This window comes from Pseudochaenichthys georgianus, unplaced genomic scaffold, assembly GCF_902827115.2.
Source record: "Pseudochaenichthys georgianus unplaced genomic scaffold, fPseGeo1.2 scaffold_200_arrow_ctg1, whole genome shotgun sequence".
In the NCBI taxonomy this organism is placed as follows: Eukaryota; Metazoa; Chordata; class Actinopteri; order Perciformes; family Channichthyidae; genus Pseudochaenichthys; species Pseudochaenichthys georgianus.
The window spans coordinates 1,036,399-1,063,735 of NW_027262720.1; the positions used below are offsets into that span (position 1 = coordinate 1,036,399).

General features: G+C 42.1%; 2 protein-coding genes across 4 annotated transcripts in view; both read right to left on the reverse strand.

Annotated features, from left to right (window-relative positions):
* The window catches only part of LOC117441807 (zinc finger protein 420-like), a 350,733-nt gene extending 323,402 nt beyond the window's left edge, over positions 1–27,331 (reverse strand). For all 3 annotated transcript variants that reach the window (XM_071202291.1, XM_071202290.1, XM_071202288.1), the window contains exons 1-2: positions 27,063–27,331; positions 22,975–23,040 (exon numbers count right to left, since the gene is read on the reverse strand). In XM_071202291.1, coding sequence (XP_071058392.1) covers positions 22,975–23,007 — 33 coding nt within the window. In that variant the 5' untranslated portion in view covers positions 23,008–23,040; positions 27,063–27,331. The remainder of the gene's footprint in view (positions 1–22,974; positions 23,041–27,062) is intronic.
* Positions 2,554–4,074, reverse strand: LOC139433324 (zinc finger protein 626-like). The gene is made up of 2 exons (XM_071202292.1): positions 3,953–4,074; positions 2,554–3,527 (listed from the first exon to the last, which is right to left on the reverse strand). The coding sequence occupies exons 1-2, from the start codon at positions 4,031–4,033 to the stop codon at positions 2,631–2,633; spliced, it is 978 nt and encodes a 325-aa protein (XP_071058393.1). The 5' UTR covers positions 4,034–4,074; the 3' UTR covers positions 2,554–2,630.
* Positions 27,332–27,337: the final 6 nt, after the last annotated feature.

Sequence of the window (27,337 nt, forward strand, 5' to 3'; positions counted from 1 at the left end):
ACATTTTAGATTTATACTGTAGACATGAAAACTATAAAAGAACACATATGTTGACTGGATAATTTCATATGTGTTCTTTCATAGTTTTGATATGGTACCGGGCAGCTGAGGGCTTCTTAACATTTAACAAACTATGAATGTGTTATACTCACTTAACAGGAAAGAGCTCAACTATCAGACAATATTAACAATTTGTAGCTAAATGTAACACCAGGGTAATAACAAAGGCTCTGAATAAGCCCAGAGTGAATGCTAACGCACTTAGCACAGAACTCACGGTAAAATAACCGTATTACTTATCGGATCGGCACAAACAAGATATCGATTAGCAAGCTGAGATTCCAGACATATACGTATCATCACTGAGCGATCAAAACTTGAGTTTCTTCCCGTTAAGTGGGTATGACAAAGAAGCACAGTTTTGTGAATATTGTTGTGTTTTTCCCCCGGGGGCGGGGGCATTGGGTTTAACCTATTGAGCTTCTTTTTTTTCACGAAACTGTGTCTCAGGGCTTCTTAACATTTGACAACCTATTAATGTATCATACCCTATTAACGGGAATAATCTAAGCTAACTGACGATATGAACAATTTGTACCGAAACAAAAGACAAGTCTGACGACGAGAGTCTGAATTAGCACTAAGCGAAAGAGTGCTAACGCACTTAGCACATAACTCACGGCAGAAATATGTTATACCTCACCGGGTCTGCACAAACAATATATCATATTAAAGCTGATATTCAACAGATTCCAGAGGTATAAGTATCATCACTGAGAGACCAAAACTTGCGGCAGCAAAGGCGAAACCAGACAACACAAAACTAAGCTTTACAGGGCCAAAATGGCAAATACATCTTACCTTTGCTTTTTTCTGATAAAAAGTTGTGTTCAATGGCATAAAAAGGCTGCTGAAGGTTAATCCAATGTCTCTGTGTCCCTTTGAAATGATCAATGATAATCCATCATCATATTTATGGCAATAAACCTAGTTTTCAGAGCGTAACATAGCTTTCAGTTTGGGCAAGCTGCGTGCACATCACTCTCACTCCTCAATGGTAACGTGTAGGTGGATCTAGGAACTCCCCCCTTGATTCTATTAGCTATAACGGTTAAAAAGAGGTGTCAATCACAAAAATCGACCAATGGGTTCCAGAGAAACCGCAAATACACCCAAATGACCCAAATGTAACTTGTTTTGCATTAATCTTGATTCTGACTTTTCTAAATCTAACTCACAGGTTTATCATTGCTTTGAGAAAAACAGATTATTAATTTACCCCTTTTAGAAGTGAAGATATAGTAATTTTTTCTGGGAATGTCATTTTCGAGCCTGAGACCTGAAAAACAGGTTTGGGGCTTAACAGGTTATCAGGACAACTACTCTCGAGTTAAAAAGTATATATTTCATTCAAATTAAAGTTTCAGTGACACATTTCATCCAGCTGTCAGCGGCCCTAAAACAAGGGAATTACATGTTTATAATACGCTGAAAAACACACAAAATATGCAGGGATGTGAGTCTGTTTCTAAGGCCTTTTTTATTTTGGTACATTATGATAATTTAAACAAAAGAGAACAGAATCAAACTGAAAACATCAGGAATATTTTCTAGATACATTCATCATTAGGAGCATTAACACCGCAGTACTTTTCCCACAAAGGTTCATCAGAACTTAGTTCATGAGAACTCTTTAGTTCTCATGAACTAAGTACAGATCGCGTTCACACCGGAATAAGTCCCTGGGGGAGGATTAGGCAAATGAAGCCGCTGACGTCACTTCTTCTTCTTCTGCTTTGGGTTTACTGGCAGGCCGCAAACCACTTCACGGCGTATACTGCCGCCCAAAATCCCCGGCCGGAAGTCCCCGGAGTTGGGGACTGGCTTCAGTAGAAGCTGCTGGGCTAAAGTGGGAAAAGTACTAAAGTGGGAAAAGTACTGCGGTGTGAACGCGCCTATTGGTTCTTTTTTTGTTGTTGTTGTTGACCAGAACAGACTGCCAACTCAACAGGAACTATCAAAACATCCCAATCAAAGTTTAAAGGTGGTGTATTTAATTTATTTCAGAAACACTTGTTATATTCCATGGAATGCTCTTAACATCCCGATAGCAATAAATATATTAAATGCTTTGACAATAAATACATTAAAAAATGTCATCTGTGGAAGCTGTAGCGCTATAAAAAGCACAACCATGGCCACCTGCCTGCCTGCCTGCCTTCCATCTGTGCACAAACTTATCTCGTGCCCTCATTGGTCATGTGCGCGCGTGTGTGTGTGTGTATTGGAGGAGGGGCTCTGTAAGGAAGTCTGAAGGAAGAGGCGGACTTTTTCCAGATGTGTACTTTCAAATTCTAGCGCACTCGAGCTGGTTTCTCCAAAATGACATACCCCACCTTTAAGTCATTTTATTAAGCAAACAGATTATTCAAGAAACGGATGCAGCTTAACAAGGCTAGCAGTTTAATCCTGGACATAGAATATTTTTAGGAATAACAAGACTATTAAAAAACCATGATTTGAATTACATTGGGAGGAACAGCATCTCTGTGGCCTTGTTTTGGCATAGTGTGAACACTGGTTTGAACATAAAAAAACTGTTGGTCAGATTTAGGAAAATACATGATGGGTTAGGGAGAAAACAGCATCTCTTCACACCAGTACGGTTTCTCTCCATGGTGAATACGTTGATGTGTTTTGAGAGCACCTGATGTCGTGAACTTTAGCCCACACTCTTCACAGCTGTACGGTTTCTCTCCAGTGTGAATACGTTGATGTGTTTTGAGATGAACTGATTGAGTGAAAGTTTGCCCACACTCTTCACAGCTGTACGGTCTCTCTCCTGTGTGAACTCGTTGATGTGTTTTGAGAGCACTTGATGTCTTGAACGTTAGCCCACACTCTTCACAGCTGTACGGTTTCTCGCCAGTGTGAACACGTTGATGTGTTTTGAGAGCACCTGATTGAGTGAACATTTTCCCACATTCTTCACAGCTGTACGGTTTCTCTCCTGTGTGAACACGTTGATGTGTTTTGAGAGCACTTGATTGAGTGAACGTTTTCCCACATTGTTCACAGCTGTAAGGTTTCTCTCCTGTGTGAACACGTTGATGTGTTTTGAGAGCACCTGATGCTGTAAACGTTTGCCCACAATCTTCACAGCTGTACGGTTTCTCTCCAGTGTGAACACGTTTATGTGTTTTGAGAGCACCTGATGTCGTAAACTTTTGCCCACACTCTTCACATCTGTACGGTTTCTCTCCCGTGTGAATGCGGTGATGTGTTTTGAGATCACTTGATTGAATGAATGTTTTCCCACATTCGTCACAGCTGTGCGGTTTCTCTCCAGTATGAATGCGGTGATGTGTTTTGAGTTGATCAGATTTCTTGAATGTTTTCCCACACTCTTTACAGCTGTACGGTTTTTCTCCAGTATGAATATGCCAGTGGAGCTTTAAATCTCCAGATGTTGTAAAGGATTTATCACATTGCTGACAGCTGTGATGTCTCGCTCTTCCTTTCAGTTTCTAAAACAGACGGGCAGAGAAAGAGAGAAAATAAATCATAAAGCATAAATACATATACAGTTAACACAAGAAAAACTCACTTATACAAACTTTCAATTAACAAAATACTACTTGTACTAACTGTTTGTGATTATTAAATTGGTGTTATATTTGATACAGTAATACAGCAACATTCTAACCACAGTATATACCAGAGGTGTGGGACTCGAGTCACATGACTTGACTCGAGTCAGACTCAAGTCGCATATTTTTGGACTTGAGACTTGCTTGACTAACATTGATAAAAGACTCTACTTCACTTTGACTTTAGTCATGACTTGAGACTTGACTTAGGCTTGAGACAGATGACTCGAAAGGACTTTACCTTTTAAAATAAAATATTTGCATTTGTTTTCTTATTGACCTCTGAAGAACCAGCACCTTACCGTGGTCGAGAGGTTTGTGTGCCCTGATGAACCTGGGGGCTGTGTTGTCTGGAAACTTGTGTTCCTGGTACGGTCTCCCATGGCAAATTGGTCTCAGGCAAGGGGCCAGACCAAGATCGGTTCAAAAGACGTCATGAAAGACGACACAGGAAGTGAGGATACCTGGCCCAGAGGAAGCCCGGAGTCCCCTTCTGGAGCCAGGCCCAGAAGGAGGACTCGTCGGCGAGCGTCTGGTGGCCGGACTTGCCACGGAGCTTCTCTGGCCCGCGGGCCCACCACCTACGGGAAACAGCAATGGGGTCTGGTGCACTGCCAGAAGGGTGGCAGTGAAAGAAGAGGGTCTCAACGGACCAGACCCGAGCGACAGAAGCTGGCTTTGGGGACGTGGAACGTCACTGTGAATTCTGACTGTTGTGTGTGCTTATGCACCAAACAGCAGTTCAGAGTATACGGCCTTCTTGGAGACCCTGGAAAGAGTCCTGTATGGGGCTCCTGAAGGGGACTCTTTAATCTTGCAGGGAGACTTCAACGCACATGTGGGCAATGATAGAGACACTTGGAGGGGCGTGATTGGGAGGAACGGCCCCTCTGATCTGAACCGGAGTGGTGGTTTGTTACTGGACTTCTGTGCAAGTCATGGATTGGCCATAACGAACACCATGTTCGAACATAAGGATGCTCATAAGTGTACGTGGTACCAGAGCACCCTAGGCAGAAGGTCCATGATCGATTTCGTTATCGTATCATCGGACCTGAGGCCGTATGTTTTGGACACTCGGGTAAAGAGAGTGGCGGAGTTGTCAACTGATCACCATCTGGTGGTGAGTTGGGTCGAGTGGCGGGGGAAGTCTCTGGACAGATCTGGTAAGCCCAAACGTGTAGTTCGGGTGAACTGGGAGCGTCTAGAGGAGGCCCAAGTTCAGGAGGCCTTCAACTCATACCTCCGGTGGAGCTTTTCGGGAATTCCTGTGGAGGTTGGGGACATTGAACCAGAGTTGGCGGTGTTCAAAGCCTCTATTGCCGAAGCTGCGGCGGGGAGCTGTGGTCTCAAGGTCCTAGGTGCCTCAAGGGGCGGTAACCCTCGAACCTCCTGGTGGACACCGGTGGTCAGGGAAGCCGTCCGACTGAAGAAGGAGGCCTTCAGAGATTTGTTATCCCGGGGGACTCTCGAGGCAACTGCAAGGTATTGACAGGCCCGAAGGGCAGCAGCCTCAGCCGTGGCTGAGGCAAAGCAGCGGGTGTGGGAGAAGTTTGGAGAAGACATGGAAAAGGACTTTCGGGCGGCACCAAAGTTGTTCTGGAAAACTGTGCGACACCTCAGGAGGGGGAAGCAGGGAACCATCCAAGCTGTGTACAGTAAGGATGGGACGTTGTTGAACTCAAATGATGGAGTGTTAAGGCGTTGGAAGGAACACTTTGAGGAACTCCTGAACCCCACAACTCCGCCCTCTATGTAAGGAAATATGTGTGTAATGTGTATCTGTAAAGCGCTTTGAGCACTGGAAAAGCACTATAATAAATGTAAGGAATTATTATTATTATGTTAGAGGCAGAGCTTTAGTATGACGGGGGATCAACACCAATCTCCCGGGAGGAGGTCACAGAGGTAGTCAAACAACGCCCCGGGGGTGGATGAGATCCGCCTAGAAATGCTGAATGCTCTGGGTGTTGAGGGACTGTCATGGTTGACACGTCTCATCAACGTTGCGTGGAAGTTGGAAACAGTACCGAAGGAGTGGCAGACCGGGGTGGTGGTTCCCCTTTTCAAAAAGGGGAATCAGAGGGTGTGTGCCAATTACAGAGGCATCACACTACTCAGCCTCCCCGGATAGTTTACTCTTAGGTACTCGAAAGGAGGGTCAGGCCGATTGTCGAACCTCAGATTGAGGAGGAACAATGCGGATTCCGTCCTGGTCGTGGAACGACGGATCAGCTTTTTACTCTCGCAAGGATCCTGGAGGGGGCCTGGGAGTATGCTTATCCGGTCTACATGTGTTTTGTAGACTTGGAGAAGGCGTATGACCGAGTTCCCAGGGAGTTACTGTGGGAGGTGCTGCAGGAGTATGGGATGAGGGGGTCTCTACTCAGGGCCATCCAATCTCTGTACTCCCAAAGCGAGAGCTGTGTCCGGGTCCTCGGCAGTAAGTCGGACCCATTTCCGGTGACGGTTGGCCTCCGCCAGGGCTGCGCTTTGTCACCAATCCAGTTTGTAATATACATGGATAGGATTTCGAGGCGTAGTCATGGGAAGGGAATCTGCAGTTCGGTGGACTAAGGATTGCACCACTGCTTTTTGCAGATTATGTGGTTCTAATGGCTTCACTGGATCGGTTCGCAACAGAGTGTGAAGCGGCTGGGATGAGGATCAGCACCTCCAAATCTGAGGCCATGGTTCTCAGCAGGAAACCGATGGACTGTCCACTCCAAGTAGGGAATGAGTTATTACCCCAAGTGAAGGAGTTCAAGTATCTCGGGGTCTTGTTCTCGAGTGAGGGAATAATGGAGCGTGAGGGGGGCCGGAGAATCGGAGCAGCGGGAGTGGTACTGCAATCGCTTTACCGCACCGTTGTGACGAAAAGAGAGCTGAGCCAGAAGGCCAAGCTCTCTGTTTACCGGGCCATTTTCGTTCCTACTCTCACCTATGGTCATGAAGGATGGGTCATGACCGAAAGAACGAAATCGCGGATACAAGCGGCCGAGATGGGTTTTCTCCGCAGGGTGGCTGGCGTCTCCCTTAGGGATAAGGTGAGAAGTTCAGTCATCCGGAAGGGACTCGGCTCCTCCTTCGCGTCAAAAGGAGCCAGTTGAGGTGGTTCAGGCACCTAGTAAGGATGCCACCTGGGTGCTTCCCTAGGGAGGTGTTCCAGGCACGTCCAGCTGGGAAGAGACCGAGGGGTAGCGCCTTGGGATCCCCCAGCCCGCGACCCGACCACGGATAAGCGGGAGAAGATGGATGGATGGCTTTCATATTGTATGAACCCCTAAAGGGCAATGGGAAAAAAAAGAGAGAGAGACGAGAAAGTTACCGGTGCACCAAGTAGGAAGTGGAGCGCACAGGAGACAACCGTGTCATTGCAGACTGTTATGTTTATGTGGGGAAATAGCAGTACAGTAGTACATAGGGCGGTGGTGGCGAAGTTGATAGGGACTTGGCTTGGCAACTGGAAAGTCACCAGTCCCGGCAAGACCAAGTGCTACCGAGGTGTCCCTGAGCAAGGCACCGTTCCCTACACTGCTCCCCGGGCGCCGTTCAAAATGGCAGCACACTGCTCCTAACACTAGGATGGGTCAAATGCAGAGAAACAATTTCCCCACAGGGATTAATAAAGTATATCAAATATCATACATTATTTGAGATATATTTCGAACTCGGACTTCATTTTAGGGATATTTTGACCAGAGGTGTAGAGCTGTTTGTTTAATCACTGGATCGGCAAAACAGGACAGTCTGTAAACCAGTCTGCCTTGATCTATGAATTAATGTCCGTGACTCTCACAGTATCTGCTGCCATCAGCAGTTTTATAGAAGGAAAACCTCCTTCACTTCATGACATCTCTACAGCACCAGGAGGCAGAAACGTGCAACTCAGCAGAATCTGAGAAAAGTAGCACCAGCTGCAAAAAGCTGTGCCTTTTATTGTTTACTTCACTGTGTTTACCTTCATTAAAACAGCTAAAGAGCGACTGCAGGCTGCTGCGTTTTAACCACACACTCATCTGCTTAGGGATGACTTATTAAAGGTGCGAAGGAGATGGCCGGCCAGGTACTGGCATCATGTTTTTCTTCTCACTCTAGGGGGGTTATGTTGTTGCTTCACAAGTCTGTTCCGTTCCGAGTGAACAATAGTATATCTGATACAGCTGGTAGATATTTGGTGATACAAGGCACTATGTTAAAATAAATCATGACCTTGGTGAATGTCTATGGCCCAAATGACGACAGTCCCGCTTTTTCTGAGAATCTGTTTTTAATGGCTGCATCTCTCCCAGGCAAAGTAATGATGGCAGGTGACTTCAACTGCACTCTATCCCAAAACTCGATCGTTCATCTGTGTTTAAATTAGAAATGAACAGTGGGCAATAATTACAGATCCGTTGTAAATTAATATTTGTTTCGTTCTATAAGAGGCTTTATCAATCTGATTATCCATTGAATTCGGTAAGTCAAAACACTCTCCAAGATGGGCTGTATTTTCCCAATATTTCTGTAGAAACAAAACTCACAATGAATAGGGAACTGAACTTCAAAGATATTTCCAATGCCATTCTTAACATGAAAGGTGGTAAGGCTGCAGATCAAAACAGCTTTGTGGCCTAGAGCAGCGGTTCTCAAACTGTGGTCCGCGGGTACTGCAGGTGGTTCGTGGAAAAAAGCTAAATAAAATCCACTTTTTATTATCAAGGCTTTTCAGGGACCACCTCATATGTGACTTGCTCTATCAATCAGTCGCATTGATCCGAATCACACATTTTGGAAAGAGGAGATTCCTAGCTTTCTAATGATATCAGGATTGTTTTTGTACTCCAAAGTCGCCGTAAGCGTTAAAAGTTAGGATGATTCTAAGGGCCTGTGACTGAAAGGGGCCCAAACAATTTTAGAACATTCATAAAAAAATGTTTAAGTAAACTTTGATCATTCATCAATAATTAACATTAATAGAACGTTATATTGAGAATGTACTCATTAAACTTACGATTCATTTAACTTATTTTCTTCCAAAAGTTAATTATCCAAAGCCTCTGTACACCCCCTTCTATTTACATGTAATGGTTTGGTCCTGCCTCCAACCGCGATGCTGCACCGGCACTTTCTAGCAGAGAGTGAGAGCATGTGAGCAGGGATGCTAGTACTTACGTGTGTACAATAGCAGCGTTCACACCGCGTACTTTGCAGTACTTAGTGCCGGCACTTAGTGCCCGGGCACTTATTACCCCAGGGCACTAAGTACTGCAAAGTACCAATCGCCTTCACACCGGAGTACTTTTCCCTGAGGGAAGATTACGCAAATGAGCTGCTGACGTCACTTCGTCTTCTTTTGCTTTGGGTTTACTGGCAGGCTGCAAACAACTTCACGGCGTATACTGCCGCCTAGATTCCCGGCCGGAAGTCCCGGCCGGAAGTCCCGGCAGGAAGTCCCCGCCGGAAGTCCCCTGCCGGAAGTCCCCGGAGTTGGGGACTGAGTAAATTGCCAGAACGCCGACACCTCCTTATCACTCCACCGCTCCCATGTTTTTTTTGTGTTGCCATAAGTTATTCTCTCTCCGTTGGTGCGCGGGGCTAATGCTAATGCTAATAACGCTAATGCCACAAATACAATGGCAGCTTTACGGGGCGTGGTTTTCAATTTGCCCAGCCAATCAGAACTGGGGCACTTTTTACTCTTTTTGGTGTGAACGCAACATAAGGGGTACTAACGGAACTAAAGGGGAAAAGTACGGGGAAAAGTACGGGGAAAAGTACTCCGGTGTGAACGCGGCTCATGTTTCAACGACTAACAAAGTCAGGCTTTCAAAATAGAAAAGAAAGGAGAGAAAGACAAGAGAGAGGGACTAAAGGGCGACAGTATGTCACCCAGTTTTTCAAAAGAAAAGGTGGGTGTGGTCCATGAGTGGTGAAAATGAGTCTGTTAGCTAAGCGTAGTCCATTTCAAATAATATTTTTTATGTTATTTTTTACTAAGCTGACATTAAGTACTGTTAATATCTTCACAGCAAATTCAGAGGTTTTTCATTTCAATGCTCCTTTAGCTGACATTTCAACCCAGTCTCACGGCATTTCGTGATTTTTAATCTATTGATTCGTGTTCACCAACACGATTTGCCCCTTTTTTTCGTGTTGCACAGCACGATTTTAAAAGCAATGTATTTCTACTGCCTGCAGCACGTCTTTTTCTCCGGTCGGGTCGTGGGAGACCGGAAGCTGTGTGGTTCATAAAAACATGTTCTGACTCAATATCAAGCCACAATTATTGCTTTTATTTTAAATCGTATAATTTCGGACTTTTGTTGCCGTCTGTGAGGAAAATAAATGGGGCTCAGAGCCTCAGGATACTGAAATCTGTATTTTGAAATATTTTTTCTTTCTAATTTATTATTCTTTTCAAAATAACACACGATAGCTGGGGATTATGGGTAGTGTAGTGTCTTCGGCCATCCTAAACTCAGAAATGTTGACAATCGCAATGATGCCCGAAATGTCTCTTATAGGCCTACGTCTGTTTCCGGTTATATTTATTTTGAAATTCAGTTCCTGACGGACGCCAAAAAAGCCAGAGATTATGGAATTAAACCAATAAATAAAAGCAAGGATAATTGTGTGTTATTGGTGAGTAAATAACAGTGTGTTATTTTGAAAAGAATAACAAATTAGAAGGAAAAAAAGATTTAAAAAATATAGATTTCAGTATCCTGAGGCTCTGAGCCCCATTTATTTTCCTCACAGAAGGCAACAAAAGTCCGAAATTATACGATTTAAAATAAAAGCAATAACTGTGGCTTGATATTGATTAAGAACATGTTTTTATGAACCACACAGCTTCCGGTCTTCCTCGACCCGACCGGAGAAAAAGACGTGCTGCAGCCTGCAGGCACGAAACACAATACCAGTAGAAATACATTGCTTTTAAAATCGTGCTGTGCAACACGAAAAAAAGGGGCAAATCGTGTTGGTGAACACGAATCAATAGATTAAAAATCGTGTTGGTGAACACGAAATGCCGTGAGACTGGGTTGGACATTTTGATGAATGTAGGTACATTTTTAGCAGCTATTCATACTAAATCAGTTGTGCCAGGACCAACAGACCCATCTTTAGGCTCAGCAGCCCTGTCCCCCCATAATGCTGAACCTGAACCAGCTTTTCTCCGAACTGAAGGAGGTGAGCAGCATTGTGTTGAATGACATGCCACTTAACATATCTGAAGGGAGACTGGAATACAAAATATATACAGTGGGGCAAAAAAGTATTTAGTCAGCCACCAATTGTGCAAGTTCTCCCACTTAAAAAGATGAGAGGCCTGTAATTTTCATCCTAGGTATACCTCAACTATGAGAGACAAAATGAGGAAAAAAAATTCCAGAAAATAACATTGTCTGATTTTTAAAGAATGTATTTGCAAATTATGGTGGAAAATAAGAATTTGGTCAATAACAAAAGTTCATCTCAATACTTTGTTATATACCCTTTGTTGGCATTGACAGAGGTCAAACGTTTTCTGTAAGTCTTCACAAGGTTTTCACTGTTGCTGGTATTTTGGCCCTTTCCTCCATGCAGATCTCCTCTAGAGCAGTGATGTTTTGGGGCTGTCGCTGGGCAACACAGACTTTCAACTCTCTCCAAAGATTTCCTATGGGGTTGAGATCTGGAGACTGGCTAGGCCACTCCAGGACCTTGAAATGCTTCTTACGAAGCCACTCCTTCATTGCCCGGGCGGTGTGTTTGGGATCATTGTCATGCTGAAAGACCCAGCCACGTTTCATCTTCAATGCCCTTGCTGATGGAAGGAGGTTGCCACTCAAAATCTCACGATACATGGCCCCATTCATTCTTTCCTTTACACGGATAAGTCGTCCTGGTCCCTTTGCAGAACAACAGCCCAAAAGCATGATGTTTCCACCCCCATGTTCCACAGTAGGTATGGTGTTCTTTGATTGCAACTCAGCATTCTTTCTCCTCCAAACACGTCTAGTTGAGTTTTTACCAAAAAGTTCTATTTTGGTTTCATCTGACCATATGACATTCTCCCAATCCTCTTCTGGATCATCTAAATGCTCTCTAGCAAACTTCAGACGGGCCTGGACATGTACTGGCTTAAGCAGGGGGACACGTCTGGCACTGCAGGATTTGAGTCCCTGGCAGCGTAGTGGGTTACTGATGGTAGCCTTTGTTACTTTGGTCCCAGCTCTCTGCAGGTCATGGACTCGGTCCCCCGTGTGGTTCTGGGATTTTTGCTCACCGTTATTGTGATCATTTTGACCCCACAGGGTGAGATCTTGCGTGGAGCTCCAGATCGAGGGAGATTATCAGTGGTCTTGTATGTCTTCCATTTTCTAATAATTGCTCCCACAGTTGAGTTCTTCACACCAAGCTGCTTACCTATTGCAGATTCAGTCTCCCAGCCTGGTGCAGGTCTACAATTTTGTTTCTGATGTCCTTTGACGGCTCTTTGGTCTTGGCCATAGTGGAGTTTGGAGTGTGACTGTTTGAGGTTGTGGACAGGTGTCTTTTATACTGATAAGGAGTTCAAAGAGGTGCCATTAATACAGTTAACGAGTTGAGGACAGAGGAGGCTCTTAAAGAAGAAGTTACAGGTCTGTGAGAGCCAGAAATCTTGTTTGTTTGTAGGTGACCAAATACTTATTTTACAGAGGAATTTACCAATTAATTCATTAAAAATCCTACAATGTGATTTCCTGGATTATTTCCCCCCATTCTGTCTCTCATGGTTGAAGTGTACCTAGGATGAAAATTACAGGCCTCTCTCATCTTTTTAAGTGGGAGAACTTGCACAATTGGTGGCTGACTAAATACATTTATTTGCCCCACTGTATTTATCAAAACAGAAAGTTAACATCTAATTTCAATTATACATTTCAAACACAGCATTTTTTTTGGATTTATGCATTCATGTTGAGAATGTTCCTTTCGAAAATGTTATTATTAAAAAGGCAATTCCACCATAAAAGATTACTATTGAGATCTATTTTCAGGAATGTTAATCTTGTATCAAATAGTGAATTCTACTGCAGCAGAATGTTGCACTTCTGCACAGTGTTGTATTTTCACAGCTCAGTGTCAGTAAATATTCTGCAGTTAGTATTGGACTACAAGATAGATGTAAGCCTGTACAGGTAGAGTTATTTAAAGCATAAATTAGATGGTTGGGTTCTGGAGGTGTCGTTACAGCAATTGTGCTTGGTTGGCGTGTCCTGTGCCTGGTGGTGGGGCCCAATGTGATATATTTTCATGGTGCCCAAAATCCCTGGTGGCGACCCTGCCTATGATTACTATATGCCTTATATCCATAATGTCAGCGGGATTGAGGGGGAGCGGCGCTGCGGAAGAGCAGAGGGCGAGTGAGAGGTGCCTTTCATCTTCCTTTCACAAGCTTACATTTTTTATTTATCATGTGATTTTGGAATAACTATAAAAAAATGTTTACGCAAATCCACCTTTATTTTCAAATGAGCTGTTGTGACTTCCGACTGATTATTTCCTTATTGTACACGTTTATATTAATTTATTTTATATTCAGTGTTCTCTGATTGTATGCTACGGGTAGGCTGTCATTTTATTAAGTTCCTTTGATATTCTAAACGTTGTGTTACTTTCCTGCAATATCGGATGTTGAAAGAGCTGAAGCTGCAGTTCATGTTCACTGATGCAGCTGTTGTGTTCTATGATTGTATGCTACAGATTTGAATATATGGTCAAGGACCAAAAGAAAGAAGTTGTCCGCCGTCTTCTTTGAGAAACATGCGAGTATCAGATGGGCTTCAATTTACTTTTGATTGTCTATAATTAACTATAAAAAAATATCGCCGTTTTAACACTACATTTATATATGTACTTATTTTTACGGTTTAGGTGGTCCGCAAAAATCCTTGATAATAAATAGTGGTCCGCATAAACAAAAAGTTTGAGAACCCCTGACCTAGAGAGCATCGTATAGCATTGTATGCGGATGATGCCATAGTGTTTTGATCAGGTCTTGCAAAATCCCTTCTAAAAGTAATCAATCAATTTGATAAATTCTCTGGTTTTAAGGTGAACAAAGATAAATCCTCTATTATGTTTCTCAATGAACAGGAGGGAAGTAATCCAAAATGATCTTTTCCATTTGTAAATGCCATAGACGGTTTTTCTTATCTGGGTATTAAAATGACACCAAAGATAGACATTCTCAGTGCATCTAATTACGAACCCTTTTTAGCTAAAGTGTCAGAAGATTTCACTAGGTGGACAACATTGCCTCTGTCCTTATTGGGAATAATTTATATAATTAAGATGAGTATATTGCCAAAATGTCTATCTTTTTCAGTCAATCCCACTAGCACCTCCTTCTCCATTTCTCTCTAAAATAAGAAAGCTACTTTCTAAATGTATTTGGAATAACAGGAAGCCAAGACTTAGACTCTCTCTGTTGTATTTACCTTACAATAGGGGAGGGTTGCAACTACCAAAATGTTCAGTGGTACTATTGGGCGGCACAATTGAGGGCTACAATGTTTTGGTTTTAAAGAGGAGTTGATTTGCCGTGGTTACGAGTTGAGTTGTTGTCTTCAAAGGGTTTGATGCTGGATAGCTTTCTATACTCTGGTGCTTCTAAAAATATAAGGAAAAAAAACAATTAATCCCTTTGTGAAAAATAAAATGTTTGTCTGGCTCGAAGCACATAAATATATAGGCGACTCCCCAATGTTGTCTTGTTCTCACCAGAATCAATATAGATGTTTTTATTTTAAAGTAAATTCAGATTATAGTAAAACAATGTAAATTATTAGGGATGCTCCGATCGCCAATTTCGGGGCCGATCGCCGGAATCAGTATCGGCCGACACCGATCGCCGATGCGATCGAGTGGGCGGGGCCTAAATGGAAGATTTAAACATCACTTTAAGTCTTCCATTTAAAGTGATGTTTAAAACTCAGTTAATGGGGCTCATTCACTGGAGCTTCCACAAACAACAATCAACTTAATTATTACATTCAAATTATGTACATTATTCAAGTTTACATTCACTTTGGATAATAACATGGGAGAAATTAGCAGAAGCGCTCTCTTTTCCTCTCTCCCTCTCCTGACAGCCTGTCAGTATCTCATGCAGCTCACTGATACAGTAATGAGTGACCCGACAATGAAGAATACATATATTTATAATAACTAGTTTAGCTTGTTCCAGAGGTAGATAAAATAGCTAAGTGTGTTAGGTATAACTCTTACGGTACGTCCACACAGCAGCTTTTAAAAAATCTTGAAAATCTTGGTGCTGGGCGTGTCTGCAAGCTTGGGGATTTTTAGCGAGCAACGCGACCAACAACCAATCACATGAATCTCCCGCCCCCGACATACAAAGCAAAAAACCCCGGGAATTTTATGCGAGCAATATATATATATATATATATATATATATAAACTCCCCAAACAGGCGAAAACCTACCAGTTTCACCCACTGTCTCTGCCACCTCCCTCCATGCCTGGTTCCGCCGGTTTATATCCCGTTAATAGTTCTGGTCGTAAAGAACCGGGTGATTTGCTACCGTCATTTCTCGTTTGGAATATGAGGAAATGAACTGCGGTCTGGTTCTCCCTGTGTGTGTGTTTCGCTGCGCTTACCGGTCCGGCGGGCGGAGCTGCAGGATTTCTGCTTCACACACGTTGCATACCACTATTTTACTGTCTTTTTCAGACACCTTAAAATAATGCCAGACCGGGGAAGCCATTTTGGTGAGCTTGTTTTGCCGCACACAGAGAAAAGTGTCATGTATTTTACGTTATGCGATCGAGTCTTGGTGACCGATCGATCGGAGCATCCCTATAAATTATAGTTTCCTTCCAAAAAAACCCACATTATTTATAGTGAAAACCACCCTTGAATGATGGGAAAGTAGACAAAAAGCTTTAGGAATCCAAATTATAACATATAATAAGTACCCTGTATCAAGATTCTCCGATCTCCTCTGCCAAAGCCCCTCTTACCTGTGGGGTTCCCCAAGGCTCGATTCTGGGCCCCATCCTTTTTCTACTGTACATACTGCCCCTAGGCTCAATTCTCACAAAACACAACATCCCCTTCCATTGTTACGCTGATGATGTACAGATCTATCTGCCTCTCAATCAAAATACCAACTCACTACAGCAGTTGATGGACTGCTTAACAGAGATTAAATCTTGGCTGAGCCAAAACTTCCTCACCCTCAATGAGAGCAAGACCGAGGTCATCTTTTTTGGACCCCGACCTCCAGCCTCTCCCGTTGATATTCTGGGCTCCCTCAATAAAAACATCCTCCCCTCTGTCATGAACCCTGGAGTGACCTTCAATAGCGCTTTTAAATTTGATAAGCAGGTCAGCACCGTAGTCAAGACCTGCTTTTTTAAAATACGACTATTGGCTAAGACCAAGTCGTTTTTATCTTTTAAAGACCTAGAAAGGGTTATCAACGCCTTTGTTACCTCGAGACTGGATTATTGCAATGCTCTGTATGTGGGTATGGACCAGGCCTCAATTAGACGCCTGCAGCGAGTGCAGAACGCAGCTGCACGTCTTCTAACTGGCCATAAAAAGCATGACCACATCACCCCAATTCTGGCCTCATTGCACTGGCTTCCAGTTCGGTTCAGAATAGATTTTAAAATCCTTTTATTTGTTTTCAAAGCCCTAAATGGGTTGGCTCCGGCCTATGTAGCCGAACTCCTCCATCGCTACACCCCAGGCAGAGCCTTAAGGTCGGCTGATCAGCTGCTGTTGATAGTGCCTAAGACCAGGCTCAAAACCCGAGGGTAACGAGCATTCGCAGCAGCTGGCCCCGGGCTCTGGAACATCTTTCCCTTCCATGTGAGGTCGGCCCAGACCCTGTTTTTTTTTTTTTTTAAATCAACACTTAAAACTCACTTTTTCTCTCTGGCCTTCTAGGCTTCTCTTATCAAGAATAACTTTTATCCAAGACCTTTACCTCTCGAGTATTATTAGAGGGAAACGGTTTGCAGAGTGGCTTAGACAGGCCGGGGAGTGTTACGATTCGTAGACACAGCGTACCTCCCTATCTCTCATCAATTTCAAACTAAGGCTCCAGTGGGGACCTTGTTACCTGAGTGTGCCTCTCCACCTATGTTTCTTACTCTCTTACTTGCTACCCTTTGCCCTCAACCTATTCTAAGGGAGTGCTTGTCCTTCCGTCTGTCTGTCTGTGTCTGTGTATTCTCTTTTTCCGATTAACCCAGCCACATTTTTTCTTGTTTTGTGTCTATATCTACGCCGGGATCCAGAGTCGAGGCTGATCTTCTTGCTGTGGTCCTGTGTCCTGGATCCTCTATCCTGAGTTCTGGATTAAGTCGTGGACTTCGGGTTGTGGCTAAACCTGTCTCTGCGGTCCTGCCTGGGTCTCGTCATGCTGCTTCCCTGAAGGCTTCCACAGGATTGTAGTTGACATCTTCGTAGATTCATCTTCTTATTACAGACACATGCATTTCCTAACATTTGAACTACCTATGCTGTAAAATGTATTATCTCTTCGATTTACACATGGCATCTATTGCACATCTGTCCGTCCTGAGAGAGGGATCCATCCTCTGTTGCTCTCCCTGAGGTTTCTCCCATTTTTTCCCTTTAAACTGTGGGTTTTCTCCGGAAGTTTTTCCTTGTACGATGTGAGGGTCTGAGGACAGAGGGTCTAAGGATAGAGGGTGTCGTTTTTTCTCATACTGATATTCTGAACAATCTGTGCTGTTGTATTTACTGTAAAGTGTCTCTACTGTAGGCTATTTTTATTATATGTACAGCACTTTGGCTCGACCAAAAATCGTTTATAAATGTGCTATATAAATAAAACTTGATTTGATTTGATTTGAAGATTGATGCAAAACGAGTGACATTTTACCTTTTTAGAAGGAAAAAAACACCTCTGGGGTCATTTGGTTGTATTTGCCATATCTCTGGAACCCATCGGCCGATTTTGGTGATTGACACCTCTTTTGAACCATTAGAGCCAATATAATCGAGGGGACGTTCCTAAATCCATCCAAACATTACCATTGGTGAATGAGAGTAATGCACAGCCAGCATGCCCAAAACCGGAAGCTGGGTTACAGTTCTCATACACTCCATATGAAAACTACTCTTATTGACAAAAATGTTATGATGGATTATCAGTAATCATTTCAAAGTGACAGAGACATTGGATTAACCTTCAGCAGTGTTTATATGCGTTTTAATGCCATTAAACACAACTTTTGATCAGAAAACAGCTAAGAGTATTTGCCGTTTTGGTCACACAGTGATGATACTTATACCATTGGAATCTGTGGAATCTCAGATTTCATATGCTATCTTGTTTGCGCAGATCCGATGAAATATGAAAGATCGCTACCGTGAGTTATGTGCTAAGTGCGTTTGCACTCGTTCGCTTAGTGCTAATTCAGACGCTTGGCGTTAGTGTTTTGTTTAGATGAAACAATTTCATATCGTCAGGTAGCTGAGTTTCTTCCCGTTAAGTGGGTATAACACATTAATAGTTTGTTAAATGTTAAGAAACCCTGAGACACAGTTTCATGAACATCACTGAGGCCGATGCGATGCGCATCTCGATACGTTGCCAACGATACGATAAATTAACGATACATTTGAAACACCAGGCGATGCGATACGATACGATTCACCCCTGCGATTTGATTCAACACAGCGATTTGGGGCGATACGATGCAAAATAATGATACTTCAATATGGTACGACAGAGGATTTTTGTTTTATTCCTTATATGCAGCAAATCGTAAATTAAAAAAAAAGTGCTTTACATATTTGGTTTTCTATACTAGTACTGCGCATCCCATCATGCGGTTTCTTTTTTACCTTCAAAAACTCTCCAGAGTACAGTACAATTGTATAACACCTCACAGTTAAACAATTTAAGGATGCATTGCCCATGATTAACAATGTGCAAATAAAAACTATCATAGTGCAATGCCCATGCAACTGCCAGCCTGATGTGCTTAACACTCATTCTGCTCACCAGTGAGCAGAGAAGAATTTCCTGTGTGTCACGGTTTCTACACGGACCACTATTGCGGTAAGCATGTTGTAACTTCCGGTTGTTGTTGTTGTCACCTCCAGGTATCCTGTGTGCCTGTTCTGTTGCTGATAGCTTATTATCTTAACTTAATCGATCATTTTAAAACTCTTGATCACAGCAACTGCCTGACGTTGTAATCACACGTTACTACAGCTTAAGCACTCACAACTCTCCTTCTCTTAGCGACTGTAACTCCACAGTTGCATACACTCTTTTCGGGTTTGCTAACGGTAGCTACTTTAGCTTGATAGCTAGCCATGGCTCTTTCCCCACTCTCGGGTGCTATTTCCTGCTCTACCTGTCTCATGTTTGGTTACTTCCCTACCTCCTTTACTGGTACCGATACATGTGTTAAATGTAGTATAGTTGTTAGGTTGGAGGTGGGAATCATAGCCATAGAAGCCCGGCTCCGCATCTTAGAATGTAGCTCCTCTTAGCCGTCCCCCGAAAACTCCCGAGCAGCAGGGAGACTGGGTGACTGTTCAGAAGGCGCATAACGCGAAAACCGCAGGTCCCCACCAACCCGTTCACGTATCTAACAGATATTCCCCACTCAGCGAGACACCCGCTGAGAAGCCAACTCTGGTTATTGGTAGCTCTATTATGAGATACGTGAATTTAGAGACCGAAGCCTCCACAGTCACATGCATTAAGGGGGCCAGAGCGGGCGACGTTGAGGCGCATCTTAAACTGCTGGCTAAAAATAAACGTAAATAAAGTAGGATTGTTATTCACGTCGGTGGTAATGATGTTCGTTTAAACTTTACGCCAATCAGAATGCACCAAACTTAATGTGGAGTCGGTGTGTAGTTATGCTAAAACAATGTCGGACACCGTAATCTTCTCTGGTCCCCTCCCCAATCTGATCAATGACGACATGTATAGCCGAATGTCATCATTTCAGCGCTGGTTGTCTTGGTGGTGCCCAGCAAACAATGTGGGCTTCGTAAATAATTGGACAGCCTTCTGGGGAAAACCTGGTCTGATTAAGAGAGACGGCATTCATCCTACTTTGAAAGGTGCAAATCTAATTTCCGCAAACATTTCAGGGCTTTGTGGACTTAATCCATGACAAACTGGAGTTGAGACCAGGAGGCGGAGTCGCAGTCTTACACGCTTCTCTGCACTCTCTCCTAGGCAGTCATCCATAGGAATCCCGAACCCAATAAAATACCTAATATTAACGGTGTGTGTGTCTACCCAAGGACAATTTAAGGTAAAACCTAATAGAGGTGTCATACATAATAACCTAATAAAAGTAAATGTAACAACTACTACGAGGAGGTGGAGTTGCAGCAATCTTTGACTCAAGTTTACTTATCAATACTAAACCAAAATTAAAGTATACCTCCTTTGAAAGTCTCGTTTTTAGTCTTACGCATCAGACCTGGAAAACTTTGTAGCCAATCTTATTTGTTACATTGTACCGTGCACCAGGTCCTTATTCAGAATTCTTATCAGAATTCTCTGAGTTTTTATCAACTTTGGTACTTAAAACAGATAAAGCCTTACTGTTGCATTTAACTCTATATTAGATTCTGTTGGTTTCTGTCAGAGTGTAAATAAACCAACCCACTGCTATAATCACACTCTCGACCTTGTTCTCACTTATGGTATTGAAATTGAGCAACTATTAGTCGAACCGCATAATCCTGCTTTATCCGACCATTTCTTAGTAACTTTTGAAGTACTGTTCCTAGACTACAAAGCATTAGTCAAAAGCTCCTGCAGCAGAAACCTATCTGTTAGTGCTATAGCCAAATTTAAGGAAGAGATTCCACCAATACTTAACTCAATAGCATGTCTGCATGTAAGGGAGGAAACTTATACAAAAGGTACACCACCCCAAATTGATCATGTTGTTGATAGTGCTACAGATGCACTGCGAATACATATTATGAATATGTCTTTATTATCAGGCCATGTTCCACAATCATTCAAAGTAGCAGTGATAAAACCGCTTCTTAAAAAGCACAACCAATCCAGAGGTTTTAGCCAACTATAGACCTATTTCTAATCTTCCGTTCCTCTCAAACATTCTTGAGAAAGCGGTCGCAAAACAGTTGTGTGATTACTTAAAAAAACAATGATTTATTTGAAGATTTACAGTCTGGCTTAGCACAGAGACAGCTCTGGTTAAAGTCACAAATGACATTCTAATAGCCTCAGACAAGGGACTTGTCTCTACTCTTGTTTTGCTCGATCTCAGTGCTGCATTTGATACTATCGACCATGATATCCTATTGCAAAGACTAGAGCACTTAGTTGGCATACAGGGAACTGCTTTAGGCTGGTTTAGGTCCTATCTATCTGAACGCTCTCAGTTTGTACGTGTTAACGATGAATCTTCCACGCAAACCAAAGTTAGCAATGGAGTGCCACAGGGCTCAGTGCTCGGATCTATTGTGTTCACATTATATATGCTTCCGCTAGGCAATATTATAAGGAATCATTCTGTAAATGTTCATTGTTATGCGGATGATACTCAACTATATTTATCAATCAAGCCTGATGAAATTAATCATCTAAATAAAATTCAAGACTGCCTCAAGGACTTAAAAACGTAGAGGACCTTAAACGTTTTGATGTTAAACACGACCAAAACTGAAGTTATTGTACTTGGCCCGAAGAATCTACGAAACAAATTATCTAAAGATATACTAACTATGGATGGCATTAATTTGGCCTCCAGTGAGACTGTAAGGAATCTTGGTGTTATATTTGATCAGGATTTATCCTTTAACGCCCACATAAAATCAATTTCAAGGACCGCCTACTTCCATCTACGTAACATTGCAAAAATCAGGCATATCTTGCCTCAAAACGATGCAGAGAAACTAGTCCATGCATTTGTTACTTCAAGGCTGGATTAGTGTAACTCCTTATTATCAGGGTGTACCAAGAAGTCAGTCAAGTCGCTTCAGCTGATTCAAAAAGCTTCAGCTCGTGTACTAACCAGAGTTAGGAAAAGGGACCACATTACTCCTGTTCTGGCTGCCTTACACTGGCTCCCTATAGGACACAGGATAGAATTTAAAATTATTCTTCTCGCCTACAAAGCCCTTAATGGGCAGGCGCCATCTTACCTTAAAGAACTCATTATACCCTACTGTCCTACTAGGGTATTGCGTTCCAAGAATGCAGGGTTGTTGGTTGTTCCTAGAATCTCTAAAAGTACAATGGGAGCCAGAGCCTTTTCTTATCAAGCTCCACATTTGTGGAATCAGCTTCCAGTTTGTGTTCGGGCGGCAGACACCCTATCCGTTTTTAAGAGTGTGCTTAAGACCTTCCTTTTTGATAAAGCTTATAGTTAGGGCTGATTAGATTCAGCCCCTAGTTTTGCTGATATAGGCTTAGTTTGTCGTGGGACATCTTACTTCTTCCTTCCCTCTGTCTATACCTGTGTACTCTCATGTTCCGATTAACCCAGCTTCACCAAATGTCTTTCTTTTTGGTGTCTATATACGCCAAGATCCGGAGTCAAAGGAAGGAAGGTTAAAGTGAAAAGGCTAAACTACAACTACTACTGAGGACATTTTGAATATGGTTAATCTATTTGGAGAATTATAAGCTATACTCTGCTCTGTTTGTGGATCTGCTTTTATTGTATTTTTGTTGAATTTGCCAATGTAATTATATTCTTGGTCTGTACTTTATACTGATTGATGATTCTAGTATCTGCACACTTTTTTTGCATTATCTTTTTATCTGCGATAAGTCTAATGTTGGGGAATGTTCGGTTGTGTTTGTGTAATGTGATAAATGTAAAAAATCTATAAATAAATGTTTAACATTTTTTTTAAATACAGCAACGTACAGTAAGTAGTAATCTTCTAACCCCTTGGTTCTCAACTGGTCAGGCCTCGGGACCAACTTGTTTCCTTTCCGGCAACAATCTTGATTCTGATTGGCCAGAAGACTCGAAAAAATATCAGCAAAGACGTTTTATCGAGAAGATGATCACTACGTGACAGAAGTTTTCAAAACCGTTTATGGTCTCCGGTACTTCCAGTCCAACAGCTACTGCATTGCATAGCGTTAGAAAATCGGGCCTTCAAAATAAAAGTTTTTTTTTTTTTTCACTCACACATACGCGACCCACTCAAAACGGGTCCCACCAGTTGAGAACCACTGTTCAAACCATATAGTGCATTACAATTGTATTTTCTAAACAGGTTGTGATCTTTCATTTGGGGACAACAGTGTTAGGAATATATTGTGATGAAGTGCACACTGACCTGAGCTCCAGGGGTCTCTTTGTTCTCCTCCATGCTGCTCTCAGTGCTCCTTCTCCGGCTGGGTCTCTGAAATAATCAACACAACTACAGCTGACACAAAACAAGACAACTCAATACAACCGACAGACACAACAAGACAAATCTTCAGCTACGTCTTATATTAATAGCAGAGGCGAGAAGTAACTATGTGCATTACTCAAGTACTGTACTTAAGTACTATTTAGAGGTACTTGTACTTTAATATTGAAAAGGAATCTAACTTTGATACAACCAACATTAATATCTAGGTCATCTCTGATACTGAGCTCAGGACCAGTGGCACAGCCCCACATAGTGTCAGCAGAAAGTATTAACAATAATGATTACAAATATATTTTAAGATCATGTTTAATCATCTGATTCGTCTCATTGCTGTTTTAGTCTGTGTTCTTCTAATTAGTGTCTACAGTGTGTGCCTATTGAGCTGTTTAGAGCCATGTGGGACAAAACCCGATCATGCCCCTCCCTCTCACTGTCTAAATGAATGTAAAGACTACACTGCGCATGCTCAGAGTATTTTCCTATTTAATGTGTGTGGCAAAAAAAGAATGATCATAGGGGCACTGAGCTGTGGTGTGTGAAGAGGAGACGAGAGAGGTGCAGTGACGCGTCCTAAAACCCGGAAGTATTGACTTCCGCATGACAAAAAAGCAATGAGATTTCTCCATAGGATTTTAGAAAATAGCTCGAAATAAGATCTGTGGGAAACGTACCTGTTAGATAAATGCACGTTTTGTTCAGCCGAATAATATCCACATGTCTACCTTACTTTTATAATTTTCTAATCATAAATCTATCGATTAGATTTATGATTCAACTTTTTAAACTACAAGAACATAAGGAGGACTTTTACAAAAAAGTAAAAGAGATTTTTGTCCAGAAGGATAGGCAAATGAACTTCATCTTCAAGTCAAGGTAAGACCGCAATTTTATTGAAAATAGGATCTTACTGAGAGAGAACAATTCAATATGTAAATGATAAAATTACATTTTTTACAGCTTTTGAAAATAATATTATGTTTTGATGTAGGTCAAAATATAATATTTGTAAACCTGAAGAGTCAGTGCCTCATCAGCCATGAACCTCACTGCGCGTCACTGCAGAAGCTTATATATAGACATCTAAGTTTTTTGTGCCCCATCACTTTTGTACGTATAAAAAGGCCACTGTTTAGGACTAACCCCAGAATCTAAACGCAAGATCAACGTAATCTGTTTAGGGGGCAGCTAACAGCTTGGCCTCTAACACCAGCTGCCCGTCGTATCACTTATTTCAGGCACTAAAGCATCAGATGTCTGACCGCTAGGGGTGTAACGGTACACATACCCGTACCGAAATTATTCGGTACGGGCCCTTCGGTTCGGTACACGTGTGTACCGAACGAATATAACGTTAAACGTAAAAAAATTGAGAACGTGAACAACTTCTTGGAAGTAATCTCAGGTGCTGCGTCGCAGCATTCAGAGTAATTTGCTCCCATTGTGTTCAACGCGTCAGAGCGACCAAGTCATTTCATTGGACGAGCTGGTCAGAGGGATGCGTTCAAATGTAGTCAGTAATTTGAGGAACTGTCGAAATGGCGAACGCAGATAAAGTTGAGCTCGAAAATCCTCCAGCATCATTGAAGTCTCCGGTTTGGGAACATTTTGGTTTCGCAGTTACGTACAAGGATGACGAACAAAGACAGGTGGACCGAACCAAAGCTGTTTGTCGGCATTGTTCAACTAACATTGGTTACGCGGCTGGCAATACATCAAACTTGCACATGCACTCATTTGAAAAGGCATCACCCGAACGTGAATATCACCGGTACCAAAAGACTGAAGTGCAAACCCAACTCCCTCTAGCATTTAAGCCTCCACCACTCACAAAAACTTCAGACCGAGCCAAAGCTATTACAAACGGCAAATATCCTTATGCTGCCATGTTAGCAAAGCGCTACCTGGCTGTATCTGCTACTACCTCTGTCCCTAGCGAGAGGGTGTGTTCTCTACAGCAGGAGACATTGTTAGTGCCAGCAGATCTGCCCTTTCGGCAAGCAATGTGGACAAGTTCATCTTTCTTTAAAAAAAACATGAAAATACAATGACACGCAAGTCATTATGTATAACTGGCTGCTTAGGTTCTTGTACAGTACAGTTCAAATACAGATTATTTCAGTTCATCGAAATGCTGCACCTTAATGTTTATTTTATTATATTTTGTATTTATTTGAGTGAATACATTATTCACAGTTTAAAATAATTTAAAAAAAATATGTTATGTTTTGTGATGATTTTTTCTGCTGTACCGAATACGTACCGAACCGAAATGTTTGTGAACCGTTACACCCCTACAAACTATGTACTTTACAATTGAAAAGGAATCTAACTTCGATACAACCAACGTTAATATCTAGGTCGTCTCCGATACCGAACTCAGATGCTGATAAGGCTCCGGAAAATGGCCGTCCTATCTTTAGGACTAACCCCAAGAATCGAAATGCAAGATCACCGTAATCTGCTTAGGGGGCAGCTAACAGCTTGGCCTCTAACACCAGCTGCCCGTCGTATCACTTATTTCAGGCACTAAAGCGTTGGATGTCTGACCGCCAGGATAGCAAAACGGAGTGTGTAGTGCAGTAGGTGTTGGTGGGCTGGTAGACCACAGAGCAGTATCTAAACTGCTCCTGGAGGAGAAACCCTGTGTCGTTGGGAGACCTCCTGGTAATCAGGTCAGCTTCAGGACCCACAATCCCTAACCCCCTCTTTTAACCGGCTGTGCCAATTAAAACAATGCAAATGTATTATCAAACATAGCCAGAGTCAAACACTGATATCACAGCAGTGATATTACCACATCAGCAGAGCACATGTCATATTTCAGCATCAACCACAGTAACCAATATGAAACTAGTTTAACCTTAGCAGGGTTTCTATTTCCCTTAAACAATTTCAAGTCCAAATGATCAACTCCTGTCAGCCTTTTTCAAGGAAGGGTGTTCTTACCTTACTCTAAGACCAAGCAGATACCTTCAGAGACCAGGAATTGGGTCCTAATGTACAAAGTACAAACCGGTTTTATTGGGTTTTTAACAAATATAGAGGATTTACAAGATCCAAAAAACAACATAAGTTTTACAAGGACACAAGGTCACAGTACAAAAGCAACAGGTTCCCAAGTGAACCCCCAAGAGCCCAAGACACAAATTCAAGCCAAAAAAAAGTCCCCCAAGCTCCCCCGTTTCTCTTCACTCATCTTTTATAGCCTCTTCCCTCCTCCCTCTCTGCATCAGGTGGTTTCCCCTTTTCTATCTTTGAGTGAGAAGGAGGTCACATGGTTCAATTCTTACTCAATGAATCAATTACAAATGTAAAGTTACAATTTAAAAAATTAAGACTAAAGTAATGATATGCAATTTTAACAAAAGGGAATATGAACATTTCCATGAAAGCAAAACACATTTTCAATGTCATGTTTAGAATTGAAATGTATTTTAACTTCAATTTCAAATATGCAAATGTTATTTATTAACAGAAACAAACTTAACAAAACTGTCTCTATTGTCTCTAAGATGTGTTGCTCCTGGATGTTGGACCTAAAATCATCAAGTCTGTACACAGTTCGCTCTCATCCTGTGTGCATTGTTGTCCTCAATCGTTGTTGTGGTTGGAACTTTTATGCTTTGCTTGCACCTTCTAAAATGCATAATGTGCATAGGTCAAGAGTTTCACATGTCTGATAAGACATTATTGAGACATACATCCTTTCCATCAAACCAAATTATAGCCAATTTAGCATTTTGTATCAATGGTAAGCTTAATAGAGGTAGGTGAGGTAAAAGTGAGGTCTGTCAAGGCCACTTGAACAGCAGGTCTGTCAACACTATTTCCATGTAATGCTACTTTGTACTTTTACTCCACTACATGTATTGAATACCTTTAGTTACTTTACAGATTTGGGAAATATAATCAACTCTTAAATCAGACTTTAGTTCCACCTGGAGTAAATTCACAAGCTACCCTGCAGTATACAAAGTCATTAAAACAAGACACAAAAACACACCCACCCTCTTCGTCCTGGTTCTTCAGTCTTTCTTCTCCTTGATAAAACACTGCCGTTAAACACGCTAATCTCCGTTTAATGCCTTTACTTATGTTTACCAATTATTAACGTGGTATAAAAAGCAACAAACAAAAAACGGGAGGCAACAAAAACACGGTGTAACGGATAAATCACCCTCCAAGGATAAACTAAGTATTTGTATGTGTTTTAAAAGTATCTTAAACACATTACATTCGGTATAAAATCTGCGTCAACATCTGTTAGCAACCTCTAGCTTCT